The following is a 20412-nucleotide window of genomic DNA, read 5'->3' on the forward strand; positions in this document are numbered from 1 at the left end:
TCATGCATCTATGGGACTCAGGTCCCCAAAAGTGCCAGCAAAAACTTGAATGCTTAAGTTTGGGGGGGTACTACATCATAGTTTCCCCTCCCTGAGCCTCCACAATGTAGATGAGCTACAGCGAGAAAACGTGCAAAAAAGAAACCTATCGAATCTTGCATTTCCCAGACCCACTCATACAGTCGACCCTTTTTCCCATGTGACATTTTAACATCCCATAGAACCTCCTCAAAATGCTGTTGGAGGAAGGAAGCTACGCGGGAAGCGTCAGATTGACTCAAGGTCAGTGACCCCTCAGAACGAACCACCTCCCCTCAGCCGGCCTGAGACAGCCCCATGGGAGATGGGGCATGGCGGGCAGGGGTGAGGGCTGGGGAGCAGAACCCGGCAGTCCCAGGCACGCCCACATGCATGTGCAACCACCCTACCTCACAAGGTCTGCAGAGCCCATTAGGACTGTCTTTCGGGGTCTCCCCACTCACCACCCCCAGGCACAAGTGACTCCTTCCACATCATCCTTCACACCGGAGTACCTACCCAACATGGTGACGCTCCAAGATAACCTCCCCGTACCATACAAAACAGGTAAAGGTCTTTATTGGTCAGACACTGTTGCTTGGACAAGCTGCAGTGCCAGAGGTACAGAATGTTGTGTGTCGGGGGAACATTTTTACAGAATCTATACCTAACGTTACATCAACGGAGAACATCTTGTTCCTTACAGAGGGGCAAGCCATCTCTAACAGACTGTAATGTACCATTACCACTTAACACAGCATATAGATATATGCATAAATGGATAGATTATATAATTATTTATTACAAATAAACTGTAGTTTCACATCTCTCAAAAATGGATCCTGTTTTTACATGTATGTTCAGGTTCTGAATGTACAAGAAAGGGTCATGTGCTTAGTTCAACCATGCAAAGCTCATACGTGTATCACTAAGTACTTTTAAAAATAGAATGGTCTCCTTTTGAACTCTGTTTAGATTGGGGATTAGTTAAAACAGTATGAAACTAATGAAATACCTTGATAGAAATTAGGAAGTGATCTATACTGATGGTTCTGGGTATGTAAAGGGGTGAAGGACAGAAGGTACGGTCTTCCCTTAAAATCTGCCAGGAGATACGAGAGTCTGGAAGTGGAGGTGGGTCTGGGCAGGTGCTATCCAGATCAGGCTTCAAGCACCACAGAGGAGCTTTCTGCCATGTAGAGATTGTATCCTACCCACAAAAACATTTTTACTCCAGGAAGTAAAAAAGGTCAGTTCTCGCTGGAGGTGGGGAAGCCTGTCCTCACCCCTGTGCGTGTTGTCCTAACATATTTGACAGGGGCAGTGGAGCAAGGGGGAGCGGTGTGGACCGACCAGCTGGGCAGACCTTGTTCCCAGGAACACAAAAACCTCCTAAAAAGTAACTGGACGTTCAGTTAAATATTGGCACCATCTGCCTGCGTGGAAACCTGGTCCTCTTGACTGTCTTCCTGCGGATGCCGAGCAGCCCGCTCTGGCCCCGCTGGCCGCTGTCACTCAAACATCTCGTAGTGGCGGGTCTGCCTCACCCTGGGCACCATGTCAATGAGGAGTCTGCAAAAAGCAAACACGCAGGTCACCCCAACAGCCCTGGAGCTTAAGCACTTGGGGAAGCAAACAGAAGGCTTTTTTAAAGCTATAAATCACATACAGTAACATTCAACCTTTTTATAAGCAATTCAGTGTGTTTTGGTATATTCATAGATTGCACAAACCCTAATTAGCCACTGTCGAATTCCAGAACATTTCTATCGCCCCAGCGCCCCTGCAGTCAGGCCCCAGTGGTCCCCTCCTCTGGAACCTGCTCATGTACTCTTGGTCTTTACGCTTGGGCCTATTCTGGACATTTCGTATGTGTGGAATCACATACGTGATCACATAACGTGGCCTTCTGTGACTGGCTGCTTACACCATGTCTTTGAGGTTCCTCCATGTTTTGGCATGGGGCAATACTTCGTTCTTTCTGAGGCTGAGGAATACCGTGCGGCTCTACCATACTCATCCACTCAGACTTTTGGGTTGTGCCTACTATCGATAACTTTGCTGTGATGGTTGATGTGCAAGTCACTGCGTGGCTGTGTGTTTTCATGGCTCCAGAGTAGACAGCAAGAAGTCGGAACTCCGATGCTGAACATTTGCGGGAACGACTCCTGTTTGACATTGAAACCAGCAATGGGTGATGCTCTAGTGTCTCCTCATCTTGGCCAATGCTTACAGCCCATCTTTATTATAGCTATCCTCACGGGAGAAGTGTGTCAACAATTAGAAACACAACACCTTTTAGAAACCATTCTCTCAAAGCCCGGCTCTAGCCCGGATATGTGAACACCGAGTCAGTGATGGCTGGGCAGCATTTCTTCAATGAGAGGACTTATGGTGGGTTTATCCTCACAAGTGGTCCTTTTGCACTGACAAGTCCCTTTTGTAAAAAGTTTCCTTAGGTGGGGTCTGTCTGGGTGGTGCTGCTGGGCCCTGCCCCCTGAGCATTCCACAGAAGCAGGCAGCAGGAGGTGCTTACCCAGTGTGTCATTACACAGAAAGGGAAGGACACACATCCTCAAGCATGAAGAGGAAGACCATGGAGCAAGCTGTCAAGACCACAGATAGAAGTAAGCCTCTGACAAGTGGCGTAGGCTTTAACTCCTAAAAGCCCTTGGCTCCTTTCTGTGCCAGCCACAAAAACCTCTGACCCCTGCTGGGGGCTTTTCCAGTCACCTAATCTCTCCCAGGCTCAGGAGTGTCACAGGTGCAAGGGGTGACTGTCAGGAGTGAAAAATATGGCACTCCTGGCCACTGGGAAAGCAAAGACAAAAGGAGAACTTACTTGACCCCATAGGCAAATATGGTGAGGCCGATGAGGACACCTATGCTGCCGTCCAGGTACCAGACGGCCGCGTTATGCTTGAACACCTCCGCGCTCAGAAGGATGGAGAAGCCCATCACGCCACCCACGAGGGAGTTAAACCCTGGAGAGACAGCAAAGAGAGGCTGACAGCAGTGCCAAGTAAACTTTCTTAGCCACCAATGAAACCACCCAAAGGCCAGGCATGCCTCCACATCCCGGAGCATGTGCCGCAAGGAACGTTGCCCAGAAGCACTCGAGAGTGACAGCCACCACCTCAGACACCCACATGGTGCTTTGGCAAGTGTCCAAGCCCCACCAGGCGCCGAGGCCCATGTGACACGTTTGTCGTCACTGTCCCACACATGAGAATGCAGACCTCAGGAGGAGCAGGGGCTTCTATCCCTGTTGAACTTGTAGGGTCCAAGACAGCATCTGCACACAGGAGACACTCAAATCCTTGGTGGCTCAAATGTCTGCTGGACCAAAGACCAACCTGGAATCTTATGCATCGTATCAAGTCATATTTTTATCCCACTTAACCAGCGAGAAAGCTGAGCTGAACAGAGTGAGGTTCAACCCCTTGACCGAAGGTTACACAGATTGAGAAAGGCAGGGCTGGGACTCTACCTGAACCCATGTCCTTTCCCTCCAGAGCCTCACATCAGCTGGGGATTTTCACTCTCCAAGAAAGGAAATGCAAAGTCTAGAATTTGTGACAGGGTTGCAGAGATGGCAATCAAAACAGAACTGGCGCTAACAGATACTGACCAGAGTCTCCTTTCACAGATGGTGCCTCATTTGATCCCCACTTCATTTGACCTGTGAATTTTCAAAAGCCACATGGGAATGAACAGCTTGGAGTGGCCGCCGGGGGTCACACCTGTCTCAGCCTGACAGTAACCCCGAGAGAAGCTCTAGGCCCACGCACCTCCCCCACAACAGGCGCCCCTGCGTGTCTGGGGCAGCTCCACCTGCTCAACTCAAAAGCGTTGGCATCAGGTTCAAGCACGAAGATCGGGACTGAACCACCTCATGTGCATACACAGGGGGCCATACATGTGGAGAGAGGTTCTAGATAAAGAGCAAGGGAGAGAGGAGCTGAGCAACGCCTACATCCAACCCCTTTCTCAGGACCCAGGGAGTGGACTTGGGCAGGCCACTCCCCAGTGATGGGAACAGCTGGACCTAGCGGGCAAGGAATGATGGTCACTGCATGGGACCCTCCCTCTCTCAAGTCTGCCTTCTCCCCACTCCAGCTCTCTGCTGCTGCCATGACCATGGACTGCTTAGAGCACGTTGGTCCAGACAACACTACATCATTTTCCCAACACCAACCCACCACCCACTGTCCGCAGCTGCTGTCCCTGCATAGAGCCAACTTCATCTCTGTCCCTGCTCCTGAAGCATCCTTCCTGGGAGAAACCTCACATCCCCCTTCTCAGACTCCTTCCTGAATCCCATGCCACCTCCACCACAACCTCAGCTCTTCTGCCCTTCACACAACTCCTGGAAGAGCTGTCTCCCTGCCACGGCTCCTGCTCCAGTCACCCTTCCTCCTCCGGCTCCACCGTGGCGAGGTCATCAGTGACCAGGCTGCCACCTGCCAGGGATCATAACCTGTGCTCTGCTTCACAGGGCTGGCTCTCCTCTCTGCCCTCCGCCCATTCCTTCCCCATCCTGCTGCTGGATCCTTCTCCTCTCCCCTGGGGGCGCCCCTTTCCCCGGTGCAGTTGTGGGAACCCCTCCTCTGCCAGTGTCTTCCCCACATGCTCTCTTTGTTCTGACCTTCTGCTGAGCTGGAAACTCACCCCAAAGCATCTCCAACTGAATATGGTTGAAGCGAAAATCTCAATTTTTGCACCCAAACACCTGGCCCTCTTGCTACCTTCTCTGTATATGGTGCCACCATCCACCTAGTCCAAAAATCTAGGACCCCGTCCTTAACATCGCTCATACCCAAAATATCAAGTCTGACCAGTCAAGTGATTCTTTCCAGCTGTTACCTCCCAAAGTCTACCTCTCACCACCCCTGTGCACCTGCCCTTTGCACCCCTGCAATAGCCTTTCAGCATCTTCCCTGCTTCCCTCCTCCCCACATAGCAGCTGAAGGCCTCCAATCGAAAAGCTGCCCAATTCTGAATAGCATCCAAACTCTGCAAGGCTGACATGAGCAACCCCAGCCACCTCTCCCCCATCACACACACGGACCTCCCAGTGCGTTGTGCTCCAACCACACTAACACCTGGATCAGCTAACCCTGGCATCCCCCAGAGCCTCTAGACTCATCACCGTCAGCCTGTACCCCTCTTTCTGGGGTGTCTCATGCTGCCTCCTTCCCAGCCTGAACTCTCAGTGCCTGAAAGTGATTCCTCCGTACCCATCCCTCCTCTTGTACCTTCTCATTTGTGCTGTTATCATCCTTCTGCAGAGCTCTACCCTTCCAAAGATGGTATTTGTACTGTTTTTCTTGTTACAGACATAAGCTTAAGGACAGGGGTTTTCTCTCGATATATTCCAAGTCCCAAAACAGAGGCTGAAGTGATTACTGCATTAATTAATGAGTTAATAGATGGAGGAGAGGAGGGTAGGAAGGCATGGAACATGGCCTGGGCTGTGCCAAGAGGGCTCCTACTTAGCAGCAGCTGGACTCAAGCTGTCCTGAGAGAGGAAGCCATCCCATGCAGGGCCTGTGGTTAGAGTGCTGGAGAGACGCCCCCGCTCCCCACCTGAGAGGGGAGGTTGGGAGCTCAGGCAGAGATTTTGTTCCCACAAGGCAGAGGGATAGTCAGAGGCTCCCTGGAGACTCAGCTTCCCCACTCCCTTCCAAGCTTGCTCAAGGGTCATGCCTGGAGAATGCTGCCAACTCAATTTCACCTGAATAAAGGTGATGGGGACTGGAAAAGGCAAACACCTCCACCTTCCTCCCATCCGGGGGCCACATCCTCCAAAGGCCAGGCCAGGGAACTATGAGGACACAGAGGCCAGGACTTGCTGGGAGCCTGGAGCTAGGGAGGGCTCTGCCTGCACTCCCATGTCTAGCCAGGCCATCCCTGCCTGCCACCCACAGTGAGCACCTCCACCCTTCACCAGAGGTCTCCTCTGATGGCCAGCCAGCCCAAGAGCTAGCTCTAGGTGCCCTAGAGAGAGCAGGCCCCACCCCATTTTGCCTCCTGGCTTCCCCACGTCAGTGTGGCCCTGTGTGGTTGTTATCTATGGCTTCTCTGTGCTCACCTACCTCTAGACCATGAAGAAATGGGCTCACCATCCTTTCCATCTCCACTGTCCATGCAGCGCCTGTAGCAGACACTTCTAAACCCTATGTTTTAAAAGCATCACGGCCCACCTGTAGCCCTTTGTCACGGCAGTGGGAAGCTTTGTGCCAGCTGAGTCCATCCCGGGCCCTGGCATGTGGAGCACCCGGGCCCTCCCTCCCTCTTTGGTTAGCCCATGATGTTGCCCTCTGCAGTCACATCCTCAGTGGTGCCTCCACCCCTCGCGAAGTAGGCAAACAGCAGGTCCAGAGAAGCAGAATTTCCTTCCTGTCCACTGATCCATCAAGATCCCATTTCCCCTTCCTATTATGAGAAGCACGCATTGACGCTCTTGCCTCCAGCTGTCCCTTGAATCTTCCTGTCCTTTTTAATACAAGGACACAGGCTACCTGGGCTGCAGTTAACATCTTGGGCTTTCTCAAAGTTGGGGGAATTTTGTTTCAGGGTGGCTAGAAGAAAGGGGGAGACAGGGAGGAGCTGGCCACTGCCCCAGGGCACACTGGATTCATTTGCTCCCCGCTCCATCTTTATCAGGGGCACAGGTGAGCCCCTGGAGCCCTCAGAGAAGCAGGTGGAACTCAGAGAAGATGCAGAGAACAGTGAGAGTCCCCCAGTCAGCCACTAGGTGTCCGCTCGGCTCCACCAAGTCACCTTGCTCTGCGGGGGCCCAACCAACGCAAGCAGCTAGTACACAGCTAGTGAATTCACTGAGTCTCCCCTCACTTACACCTTCTGGGAGCAGCTTCCGACTTGCTTGGCTCTGCTCACCTTTGCTTAGGGCGGAGCCTGACGCAGTTCAACCCCACCTCCATAAGCCTGCGCAAGAACACTGGGACAAGCACCAGGGACTAGGGGACAATCCCCTCTTTGCCCTGCCACAACCTTCTGAATTGAGAGCCTTTGCAGCCAATCATTTCACATGAATCCGGAGCTCACAGTAATGCTGGCCAGGTGCATGCAGCACACAAGGCCCGGTGGTCACTCACTGCTGGGTCCCCACACCCAGGCTCACAGCTTGTTCCTGACCCCTTGCTTAAAACCAGAGCTGTTGTGAAGCTTAAGTGCTATTATCACATTAAGAATGCAAAATAACATCACAGGCTTTAAGTAGAGGCTCTGGGGCAGCTGGGTGGCTTAGTCTGTTGAGTGTCTGACTTCAGCTCAGGCCATGGTTCATGAGTTTGAGCCCCACATGGGACTCTGTGCTGACAGCTCAGAGCCTGCTTTAGGTTCTGTGTCTCCCTCTCCCTCTGCCACTCCCCTGCTCGCTGTCTCTATCTTTAAAAAAAATATTAAGAAGCTCTGACCTTAATGACTAGGTAAGAGTCTGCATAATTAAACACATTAATTTTATGCAGAAAATTCTAATTAAAGTTTTTCATGTGTTTGAAAGCCATCATAGCCTCTTGGTGTTCTAGATCTTGAGGGAATGAGGACAGTTGGCCCAGACCCAACTCAGGTTTCCATCCGTCCCTGCTGGCCCCTAGCTCGGAACCTCCCCCAGGCACCTTTCCACAATCTTCCTCTGTTTGATTTGTACTATTAACTTGCTGCACAAAGTCATTCTACCTTAATGTTTATTTTGAGAGAGAGGGAGACACAGATTCCGAAGCAGGCTCCAGGCTCTGAGCTGTCAGCACAGAGCCTGATACAGGGATCGAACCCACAAACCGTGAGATCATGACCTGAGCCGAAGTTGGACACTTAACCAACTGAGCCACCCAGGCGCCCCCTTAAATAACACAAAGCCAACTTCAGCCTACTGCTGACAGGAACAATCTCATGTTGACTGAATATTCAAAGCAACAAAACCAAATAAGATTTATTGCACTGCATGGCAAGAGTGGGAAATTCCAGAATTTGCCCACACTCTGTTGTCCCCCTTTTCCTAAAGATCCGCTCTCTGGCTGTAAGGACACAACCCAGCGACAAAGGATCTGGTGGAGTCAGCCCGACCCAGTTCACACACAGCTCCAACGTGGGAAGGGCCACCACTCCAGGTGACAGAGGAGGCCTGCCCACCCTTCCTGCACCAGAACTTAGTTCCCTCTTGGGAGAGAAGCTCCGGGCTTGCCCCCAGCCTTTGGCCAGACCATGGGAGGGGCACTCCCAGGCAGCCACAAAAGATGCCTCCAGAACCAGCCCCTTGGAAAAGCCCCTGACAGTAAAGATAGGCATGGCTCCTGAACCCCACTCTGCCCCTGCCTCCCAAAGGGATGGAAGAACAGAAAGGAGATAGTTACACACAGTTCCCTAAGATCTGCTAATCAATGAATGAGCAAAACTGGGACCCCAGATGATCCAGTTAGCAGGAGGCTGTAATTACTGCTGCACAGTTGGCTGGTGCTCCCACCAAGCAAGGGACTGTAGAGCTCGCAGACCCCCCCAGGGGCCACTTATGGGTAACAGGCTTGGGATGGGGAACTGGCTACTCTGCACTTTGCAACAGTGCTCTCTGTCCTTCTGTGTGTGTGTCTCTCATCAACCCCATGGACAATTCAACTAGGAGCCCAGCCCATTTTACAAATACTATCATCATTTCAATTCCCCCCATCCTCCAGCCCTCTGCCCTCCTCCGTCCCCAGCTGCTGCCACCCCCTTGGCTCTCCAGAGACTTCTCCCTGCTGCAGATCTCCTTCCCTTCACTCTGTCCTCCACCCTGACAGCCAGAGGGCTCTTTAGAAAACATCCATCATGTCACCTCCTCTGATAAATATTTAACAAAACATCCAGAATCCTACTGTGGATCTGAGGTCCTGCAGGATCTGCCCTGTGCCCCTTCCCCCTGCACCCTTCAGGTACCCCAGGCTCTCTCCCCATACCATCCCCTCTGCCCAGGAATGCCCCCCCGCCCCAACTTCTACCTGTTGGTGGAACAGTTATCACTCAAACTGTCCACTTCTCTTTGTCATGACCCCTCCCTGGTGCAAGACTGCTTGTGTGTAGTTGGTTTTGTGTGTAAAAATTAAAGAGTCAGAAGTGAAAATTTTAAAAAACATACTTATGGGGGCACCTGGGTGGCTCAGTTGGTTAAGCATCTGACTCCTGGTTCCAGCTCAGGTTATGGTCTCATGGTTCCTGAGTTCGAGCCCCTCATTGGGCTCTGTGCTGACAGTGCAGAGTCTGCTTGGGATTCTTTCTCTGCCCTTCCCCTGCTTGCTTGCAAAATAAATAAAAATAAACTTAAAAAAAAAAAAACAACATACTTATCATTGTGGTCTTCTTGATACACCTTATAAAATGGTGGGAGTTTAGAAGGACAATGAAGCCTAAACAGAAACTCAGTATCTGGAATATCTAACTTTAAGTAAAACTATCACTCAAGGCAGAGGGCCCCTTATTCTGAGAAGAAGGGGTCAAGCTCCAGGATCATGGTGGGGGGGTGGGGGGCGGTCTGACTGCTGGGTCCACACTCAGGCTTCTTGGGAAACACTGCCTGTGTCTCCACTGCAGTCAAGTGAACAGATAAAATGCTGATGCTCTGCAAGCCGGGCGGGGGGGCTTTGTGACTTACGGGCCCAGCTCAAGACTGGAAGAAGAGCCCTAGGTGAGGACTTACCACTGGGAGCCTGGAAAGCTGTGCTGACTGGCCCAGCCTGCCCCACACCTGCTTCCTTTGCCCCTCATTTTCCAGGTAAAGAGACACAGAGAAGGAGGCACAGAACCACCACTGGATAAGCCAGGGTCCAGCCAGGTCCAGTCAGGCCTTTGCCCTGTTTGGGCCTACAGGGCCCTGTCAGAGTGGTGTCCCTCAGAGCAACATAAAGGAACCTCAAAGGTGGCTGGTGAACCCACACCCAAACCCCTGCCTGATGCCCATACAGCCTTTAGCTCTCAGCCAAGCACACCCTGTGCTGTTCATCCCAGAGTAGAGAAAGACTCCGTGTCTACACAAGGCATTTTCTTTCTCAGGTTACAAAACACCAGACCACAAAGATCACAGACAAAGACCACTCCTGCTCAGATTCTGGGTGTGCCCCCAGAGAGAGAAGGACACCCATATGGGCCAGGGTCTTATGGGACCATATACTAGGCTCAGCTTAATGCAAACCGCCTATAAAGCCACAGTGTCTCAGTGGGTGACAGAGACCTCAGAAGACTGATCCAGGCTGTGGCCTCAGACATTCTCATGTGACTGAACCACAGGTTCTTCAGATCTGGCTCTGGGAGAAAGCAATCCATGTATCTCAGGTTATCTAATTTTCAACTCCACTTCTGGGAGCCAGGACCCTTCACAACAATGGGACAGAAACCTGAAAGAGGTGATTCTGATCTTGTGTTAGGAGGTGGTTTCCACAGCTAACGTGGCACTTAGCACAGTACCAGGCACAAAAGAACTCTGTAAAACCCAGGTGGTCCCTTGCTACTGCAGCATCATGTTCTAACAGCAGCAAACACAGGGCCTGATGTGGGCCGAACCCTGCCTGCCCCCAGCCTGCCCTGGGATTCACCTGGGAGCTTGACAAGCCAGGTTGGGCCACCTGGGTTGCACACACAGCGTCCCTCACATTGCTGAACACAGAACAGCAAAGAGGAGGGCTCAGTGCCAGTCTCTGATCCTTCTGCTATTTTAAACCGCTTTTACTGCTTAAAAAGCTTGCGTTTCATACGGGCAAATGGCCTCCGCAGCCCAGGAGAAAGGTGGCACGTTCCAAGCCCAGAAGCAAACACCAGGCCCTGAAGGAAGTGGCACTTGAGGAAGACTGGAAAGCTGGTGGTCAAAATGTCATGTAGGAGCGCTAGACACGACAGGGTCCATCTTCCCTGGTGTGACGTGGGATCCTGGCCCCTTGGACTGGCCATGGAGGCAGCACCAAATCTCAGTGTGCATCGAACGGGCTGGGGCGCTGGTGTAATTATGACTTCCTGGGGTCTGGCTCTGGAATCTGTATTTTTAACAAACACCACAGACTGGGAAGCCCCAATCTACCCTGTTAAGAGATCCGAGTGGAGGTGACTCATGAAGTTTATTAAATTCCCAGGGTACCAGATATCTGCCCTAATATGGGAACTCTGAGAGTCATTAAACAGCCTGGGGAGGGGAGGATGGTGAGGAATAGATTCCAAATTGTTGAGCTCTTGTACAGGACAAGCAACTGAATAGTATCTTCCCTCACTGGGAGCTCAGCCCCCAAAAATCAGGCACACTGGCCTTACTCACCATCTGTTATGAGTGCTCTGCTGGTCAGAACCTTCCCCAGCATAAACTTCAACACAGCCAAGATGCTGCAAAGGATCCCACTTAAAATGGAGACGCTGAATAGGAAGTCATCCTAGAAGAGAAAAGTTCCAGATTTCAACAGTTCACCTCCTGCTAGAGCAGATTATCTGCACACCACTTGCCTTAAAGATCAGCTTTGTTCCCAGAACAAATAATCAGGTGAGTATGCTGCCACCAGGTGGGAGTATGTTGCTTATTCTCATACCTCAGTTACCTGTGTCACTGGGAATTGGAAAAGATGATCAAAAACAATCCAGATTTATATTTCCTTAGACATTAAGTATTTCTTTTCCTTCAGGATATTCCCCTTCATGCTATTCTGCAAAAGTGTTTGGCAATCACTGATCAATAACAGAATTGGTCAAAATGCTAATATCAGCATGTGCTATGTGGGGTTTTTCACAAATAATTCAAAAAGCAGCTGGAGAATAGGGAAACATGTAAGTACACCACTGGACTAAGAACACTTCAACACAGAGCCGACTGAATTGGCCACAGGGTCAATTATGGCTGAAGCTACCTAGAACCATGTTTTAGCCTTAAATTCACACAATGCAATTAGAAGTTCAAATATAGCCGTCAAGGTGGGGAAAAGGCATCTAAAAATATAGTCTGCTATTGACGTTATCTTAGCACTTCCTATAAGTTTTTACCTTCGCTTTGCAAGCAAATGAATGAGTCACACACACAAAGGCAGGCACCACTATCTCATGACATTATGGTCCACCGAGCTCCTCAGCCTGGAGCTCCCATGCGTCACTGCCATGAGACTCAGCCTCCAGACTCTCTCCAATATTAAAATGCAACTACCAGCAGAAATATGATAAAGCATTACATATACACAAAGAAATAGGATTCCTTAAGCATCTTATTATCTAAATTCACTAACCTAGCAACAGAAAGCTGGGAAGAAGGAAGACAGCCTGTTTTCCCAGTTTTGAAACTAAATAAAGTCATTTGAAAAGTCACCTCCCTGGAAACATGATATCTGCAAGGCATGAAAGCATCTCCCCCACAATACTAATTGACAGTGGTTGATTTTAACTTAGGTGCCCAGATCCTTTGCGAATACTTCTGGGAGGTGCAGCTTAATTCCCTCCTCCCTGAGTGTGGGCTGGGCTCATGACGGGTATCTAACAAATAGGGCATGAAAAGGGGAAAATAGTAACCTTTCAGTGGAGAAGCCTGGCATTAATAAACCCATTAATAAGTTATGCCAATACCATGTGCTTCCTGATGTGACATGATGAGAACACGTCTTAGTGTTCTACCCAAAAATCCATAACCTCAGCTGAATCTTGAAAAACACCAAACAAACTGAGGGACAGTCTACAAAATGCCTGACCACTACTCTTCACACATGTCAAGGTCTTGAAAGACAAAGAACAACCGAGAGAAACTAATTGGAGACTAGGGAGAGAAGGAGGACTAAATCCAACATGGCGTCCTGGATGGGATCCCTGAAAAGAAAAAGGATATTAAGTGGAAAAGCTGGGGAAAATGGAATGGAGCCTGGAATTTTGTTAACAGTTTCGGTAATCTCATAGTTTGGGCAAATGTGCCCTAGTAATCTATATGAGATATTAACCTCCAGGGAGGCTGGATGAAGGGTATACAGGAACTCTCTGTAATATCTTTGTGACTCTTCTATATATCTAAAGTTATTTCAAATTTTAAATTTCTTTAAAATAATCACCTCACTGAATTATTATTATTTTACCTCCTCAAATTATCAAACTTAGCCTCTTGGCAGATCCCAAGTCCCTGCTGTGGATGAGGTGACAAAGCAGGGTCAACAGGGGATGAGGATAAGGGTGGGGCAAGGATCTCCAAATCCCATCACCCTTTGTGGAAGGACTCATTCTAATTAATCATGGGTGTTGGCACCCACAGGACATAATGCAACTGTGATTAAGGAATCACATATCAACGTAGACCCAGCTGCTGACAGGCTTCAGAAAGCCTAAGTTGGGAGAATGACACAGTCAAGCACACTGAGACCCCAAATTCAGAGGCTGAATTCTCACTTTGTTCTCCTCATATCTGAAGCCTTTCTGATTCCATTCAATCTCTCTGTTGACAAAGCCCTCATCTCTAAATTCCCAGAAGGAGAGAAAGTCTGCATTCACCCCATCTGAGTCCCAAAGAGCTGGGGTGCCCCCTCAGGTGCATCTTTAGAAGAGCCACTATGGCTTTGGCAGTCCTCTCCTGGGTCTGCTAAGCCCAGGGGGCTCACTGCTGAACAGGGGCTTGGCTGAAGGGCAGTGATGCACCAGCAGACCTTTGCTCAAATCTGGACTCCACTGCTTACTGGGGAAACAAGCCCGAACTCTCAAATCTCAATTCTCTCTTCAATGGGGTAGCAGATAGTGTGCAATAAAAGGTAGCAATTGGTGTTAAAGGGCCCAACCACATTATCCATGCACTAACTGATTCCACCAAACAGCCACACTAAGTGCTAATGACGAGCCCCAAACTATGCTAAGCATTGCTGTAAAAGAAACATAGGGAACTTGTTACCCAGAAAAAAAGTATGCACAATGAAATGTAAATAAATAGAGGAAAAACTATTAGTGGGACCCACAGTGGCTTGTCAAAGTTTCTGCTACAGATCACCCATGTCTCTGAGGCTAGGCCAGTAGGGGTCAAATGCAGTTCCAGTCCATCTTCCAGTACCAGTTGTCCTTGCTCTGCTTTGCTCTACACCCACATTTCCTTCCTTCCAGGCAGCCCTGCTGACTTCAAGGACAACAGCCTGACAGATGCTTTTTCTGCAGCCCCCAACCACCCTGCAAAGTCTCATCCCTGCAATAAAACCCTATTCTGTACTATTCAGAGTGGTTCCAGTTCTCTGATTGAACCCGAAATACTACTTCAGAAGGATGCTTCAAAGTGCTTAAAACGGTGCCTGGCTGCTGAAGAAGGTCATCAAGAAGACATACTGCCAGGTGACCTGCAAGCTGGACCAGGCAACTGGAAGCTCCCCACCCCCCACTCCATCCTTAGAATGTGAGTTCCACTTGCCTTCCCCACTCCCAGAAGCTGTCCCAAGGATACAGCCTTGAAACAGAAATGTGGTGTTGGGGCTGTCTGGATGGGGTATGTGTCTGAACCCAGTTAAAACCTCTATATATAAACGTTTGAGATCTGGTGTACAGGTTTATGGAAATCTGCTTATCTTGTGGCCACCCAAGACAAGCCTCATATGTAAGTTCACTTGCTAATAAAACCTGCCACCTACCAATCTGAAGTGGTCTTCCTCTTTCTTCTATCTCTCCCTGCCCTCAATGCATGGGGGCCAGTTTCAGATTACACCTGGGAAGCCCTGAGGAACTTGTGAACTAACAGCTGGTGAGCCAGCCAGGAATGAGGCATCTGCAGGGTAAATCCTAAATTGGCCATCAACTTCTATGTGGGGAGAGATGGCCCATATATTAGATGCTTGTGGACCACTATGTGAGAGCGGAGGTGGCCCAGAAATACCAGTTGTTTCAATGCACTCATCTGAGGAACCGCACAAAGGACACTGAGCAAAGAGAAACAAATGGTGCCACAGTGTGCTGGCCTCGACGGTGGGCAGTTCGGCTGGACACTGATGCCCAACTAGAGGCTGGAGTTCAGGTTGGAGTTGGAGGAACAGCTGAGGTTAGAGAAGGACATGCAGTGGTCCGATATTCTGCTGGCTTCAGGGCTGGCCAACAAGGTGGGAGAGCAGGATAAACAGCCGGAGACCTCAGTATGCCCTTTGGCAAAGCTAGGAGGGTGCAAGGACCTTGAGTGAAGATCTAGGCTCTTGTGACAAAGCCTTGTTAGGATGCTAAGCGGTGGAATCTCTGGTAAAGTGAGGAGAATGAAGAGGAGGATGTGGTGGTAACTGGTGAGGAAACAGACCAAAGAGCTCCATGCCATCAACCTTTAATACAAAGGAAAATTTTAAATGGCAATTAAAACACTCCTAGGAGAAAACGTGCATTCTTTCTCAGTCCCTTTAAGTTGTAAATCTTATCTTGCCTTTGAAATGTAAGCACCCCAGGAGATAACCACAAGAATCTTCAAGGAAACTGAGGAGGAAAAGGGGGAAAGAGGATTTTTAAGTACAGACTGCTAGAGGAATTTCTTTGTCCCAAATCTAGTCATCAGCCTCCATCAGGTTTCAGAATGAAAGTGATGGGGTCTCTATTTATATCTGTATGTTTATGTATGTCTATGGATCTATATTATGTGTGTGTGTTGTTTTTATACCTCCAGAGGGTACTGACAAAATTATTCTGTAAAGGAGCCCTATTTAATTGGCTTCAAGAAAAATAAGCTTTAATAACAAACATGAACTAAATAACATAGAACTAAATAACATAAAACTAATACATAGTTTTCTTTCATCTGCTAAAAGGACAGTTTTCTTGCACTATTGGTCTTCTTTTGATGAGATTATGAAGTTTTTATTTACCTTTTAAGTAATCTATCCAGGAAAAAAAAAGATTGTTTTGTCAAAATAATTTCCTGTGCTTCATGTTATCTCTATCATGTCTTTGATTACTTAACAAAACTGCGTTTCTGACAAAAAGGAGTGTTTTTTTTACAACTGTGTAACTTTCTGTATTTGCCTTTGAAGTCTTTGTCACTTTGGTTAAATAGATAACTAAATATTATTTCACCGTGACCTGTGATCCTATTTAATCAAGTGTTTTTAAACCTTTGGGTATTTTTTACAAGCTTCCCCCAAATCAAATTCTCAATGAAATCTTAACTATGAAAAAACTTTGGAATATTCCAGAGGGTCCCCAGAGTATTTCAAAAGATACATGCTCTTGAATGAAATCTGGCCATTTGTAGCAACGTGGATGGAACTGGAGAGTGTTATGCTAAGTGAAATAAGTCAGGCAGAGAAAGACAGATACCATGTTTTCACACCTATGTAAATCCTGAGAAACTCAACAGAAGACCAGGAGGGGAGGGGAAGGAGGAAAAAAACAGTTACAGAGAGGGAAGGAGGCAAACCATAAGAGACTCTTAAATACTGAGAACAAACTGAGGGTTCATGGGGGGAAACGGGGAGGGGAAAGTGGGTGATGGGCATTGAGGAGGGCACCTGTTTGGATGAGCACTGGGTGTTGTATGGAAACCAATTTGACAATAAATTTTATATATATAAAAAAAAAAGATGTATGTTCTCCTTATGAAAGGAAGATGTTGAACTAATTAGGCTTATTTGGTATGTTAAATTTCTTGGGAAGCATTGTCAAATATGAATGCTGCTAAACTTCCTTTAGGCGTATTTGTTTGAAATTTCTAAAAATCTGGTATGTCCTGGTAAAACACTGTCAGTCATAATTTCAAAATGTATGTCATAAAAATAACCACATTCTCTTAATTATGTTTTAATGAATTCTCTTCAAATCTTTAACCTTGGACATTTTTAAGTCTTTTGTCATTTTCAGATTTTATTCTGATGCTTTGACAAAAAGTGTTCCTGCAAAAGTACTTCATCGTCAAGGAGATTCATAGAAAAGATTCTGACTAGTAATGGTTTCCGATAACTAAGATCCATTTTCCCTCATGTGGAAGGGACAATAATGAACTTTTCAAGTACTCCCCCAAGGCTACCTGCATAGCCCCACAATATGTCATGGGATGGTAACTTAAGACCTGTCCCTGTGTCTCCTTTCCCCCTATCGGTAAAACAGGCCCATGACACTGATGATCTAACGTTAACATGTGAAGACTGCCTTTGCTGCAGGCACTGTGCAGGCTTCGCTGGAATATCTGCAAGGGGGAAAATGGGCAGTGAACCCACAGAAAACTCAAGGCCAAGGTGCCGCAATAAGGTTCAAGGAGTTGTTTGGTCAAGTAAGATTCTCATTGTCTCAGAAGCTGTGACTGATAAGACACCAGCCTGTTCATCCCCTAGGAGTGTGAAAGAGATACAAGACTTGGTAGGGATCTGGAGTTTTTAGATGATTTATATTCCCCACCTGGCACAGTGCCCCTCTCTCTCATGCCACCTGGTAAAGAAAGGGCACATATGGGACTGGAGATTAGAGCAGCAAGTCATGTTTGAGAAGGCAAGAATATTAATGACACAGATGAAAGCTCTGGGCATCTCCCATCGAGAGCTACCATTTGAGTAAGATGTGTCTATGACTCCAGAAGGTATGAGTCATACCACAACATGTGGCAGAGACAACAAAGGAGAAAGTGCCCCTAGGATTTTGGGTCCCAGATCTGGAAGGGGACAATCCCTGATATACCCCCACAGAGCAATTGCTCCTAGCACTGTGTATAGCATTCCTCCAGATGGAGCCTCTCCAGAAGGAAACAACTGCAACAGCCACTTGGCTGCCCAGAGTTATCCGTGAAACCTAGCTATTAACCCTTGGCACTGACAGTTGGGCTGTCCTAAAGAAATTAACCTATGGCTTAGACAGTGAGAAACCAAGGGATGGATGAATCATAAGTAGACCCTTGTGGGATCAGTATGTATGGAGGGGCATTAGGTCTGCCTGCAAGAGCCTAAGGCAGTCTTTGCTATTTTCTACATCCTGGCTAATAAGGCACTGGATACCTCTGACAATCAAGAAGCTGATGCCCTAAAAAATTTTAAAAAAAGAAAAAAAAAAGAAGCTGATGCCCTATCCCAGAACGAGCCCCAGAAATGAACCCTTCAATAGATACCAAAAGAACACTGGGTACATAGAGAGTGGCCAACACAATGTCATGAGATGGCATATTGCCAAGGATGCCAAACGACACTTGAAACACAGTGACTTGGATATTGCTGTAACAGCGTGTCATGTATATTCTAAACACCCAAGGCAACTGCCAAAGGAATCCAAGGCCAACTACCACAGCTCTCAACCGGTGAGGGTGGCAAATTGATTAAACGGGTCCCCTCCCTCTGAGTGGGGGTTCTAAATATGCCCTGGTTTGGGCAGACACTGAACCTGCCCTAAGCTTTCCCATGTCACTGTGAAAATCAGGCTGCCCCTTTAGGGGATTTAAAAAGCTAAGTACCATGTATGGACACCCTTCTTGAACAGACAGTGATCAGGAGGGGTCACATTTCAAACATCATAACAAGCAAGACCAGGCAAAAGAACATGACACTGAATGCAGGTTCCACCTCCCCTATAACCCATAAGTAGCAGGGTTGGTATAAAGGAAAATAGAGTATTAAAGCAGCAGACTAAATTACTAACAAGTAAAACCACCGCAACCGGGTGGACTAAAGTACTGTCTCAGGTCTTAATACATTTAAATGAGCAATCAGGAGGGTCTGTAATGCCATATGCCAGACCAGGGACCCCTGCCGAGGCCCCCAATACCATAAAGGTATGGAAGCTGCTGTAAAGAGCCACTGCCCTGACTCTCACTGTGGATCAACACCAAGAGAACACCAAGCCCTCTCACGTCAGGGAAAAGGAGTTACCTACTGGAATTTGCAGTGGGATGTCTGCCAAGGCGGGTGAGTTACTTCAAACCCTGGGGTAAGGTGGAATTAATCTCCACCGAGATCCTGTTGCCCTGATGCATGCACCACTGAAAGAGGGGCAAAGATGGGGGTCTGGTGTGTCACATCTCGCCCCCAATCCATCATCCTCATCCCTGACAGTGCTGCGTCCCCCAGCAAACACATAGGGCATACACCACCAGGTCAAGTTTCTAAAGCTGCCAACCTCCCCATCCTCAAAGCTAGGTGGGCATTTTTTTCTTTCCCACTGGTACAATCATTTGACTGCCATCTTTGTTCCTTCTACTGGCCTGGGGATAGGTTATAGCCACCCAGCAATCCTTAAATGATAGCCAAAAGTCCTGTCCTTATTGAAATGTCGGTAATGAGAAAGCTATCCTCCAAAATTGGATAGCCTTGGACATTATTACTGCACGATTATCTGAACAGAAGGTTCTCTGTTCGTATCTGATGAGTCTGCTAGTGTGTCATCTTTATTAAATCACATGATGGTACAAGTGAATACCGAGTGATGTGATCCCCAGCCTAGGGGACTTACTAAATTGTTTGAATCATGGGGCTCTTGGTGGAAAAAGCTGTCACCTGATTATGGGAATCACTGTCTTACTTGTTTTTTCTCTTGCACATGCCTGCATGGTTGCTGTGGCATCTGCCAAAGAGCTGCCAAATGAGCCACTTCCAAGCCAATGGGCCCCCTTGCTTGACCAATCAGAGAGAACGGTGGAACAGGGGCATGTAAGATTGTAAAAGCCGGTCATGAGGGCTGAAATGTTGGAGGAGGTCATCAAGAACACATGACCACCAGCTGGCCTGTAAACTGGACCTGAACACTTGGAGGTTCCCCACCCCCTCCTCTATCCTTGGAATGTGAGTTCTACTTGTCTCCGCCACCCCACCCTCCCATTCCTAAAAGGTGCTCCAGGGATACAGCCTTGAGACAGAAATGTGTTGTTGAGGCTGTCTGGACAACGTATGTGACTGAATGCAGTTATAACCTCTATATAAACTTTTAAGATTCTGGAAAGCAGAAATTACTCGTCTTGCAGCCACCCAAGACAAGCCTTTTAAGTCCCCTTGCTTATCACACCTGCCACCTACCTATCTGGAGTGGGCTGTCTCTCTTTGGTTTGTCTCTGCCCTCCACTTATGGGGGACGGTTTCAGATTACACCCGGGAAGCTTCCAAGGAGACTGCAAACTAATGCTGTCACAGAGTAAATGCTATATTTAAATGCGGAGAAGCCAATATGTAAAACTCAGGCTTTTCCTGTCCGTGGATTATTTCTACCAACCACCCTCTGCTTCCAGGATCAGCTCTGAAGGAAAAACCGCTTTCCTAAAGTCTGGGAGAACAGAGATTGTGGCCATCTCAAAGCCTCCTCCAGAACTAGGAGGTTTTGTTCACCACTGCTGCACTGATCTGCCTCAGAAAAAAGTAAACCCTAGGACCTAGGCTAGCATAGACCTGCCAAACTCCCTTTCCCAAAACCAGCTTTCAACATCCTAGAAATCCTCTGTAATTTCCCCACCCAAGCCCACCTGGCTCTCCTCTCTCCACATAATGTCACAGA

At 48.2% G+C, this 20412-nt stretch overlaps 1 protein-coding gene across 1 annotated transcript in view; it reads right to left on the minus strand.

Annotated features, from left to right (window-relative positions):
* Positions 1-575: 575 nt before the first annotated feature.
* The window catches only part of TMEM163 (transmembrane protein 163), a 246713-nt gene continuing 226876 nt past the window's right edge, over positions 576-20412 (minus strand). The window contains exons 6-8 of the mRNA XM_043573266.1: positions 11315-11426; positions 2861-3002; positions 576-1590 (exon numbers count right to left, since the gene is read on the minus strand). Of these exons, the coding sequence (XP_043429201.1) occupies positions 1530-1590; positions 2861-3002; positions 11315-11426 (315 nt within the window). The 3' untranslated portion in view covers positions 576-1529. The remainder of the gene's footprint in view (positions 1591-2860; positions 3003-11314; positions 11427-20412) is intronic.

This window comes from Prionailurus bengalensis, chromosome C1 (genome assembly GCF_016509475.1).
Source record: "Prionailurus bengalensis isolate Pbe53 chromosome C1, Fcat_Pben_1.1_paternal_pri, whole genome shotgun sequence".
Classification (NCBI taxonomy): domain Eukaryota; kingdom Metazoa; phylum Chordata; class Mammalia; order Carnivora; family Felidae; genus Prionailurus; species Prionailurus bengalensis.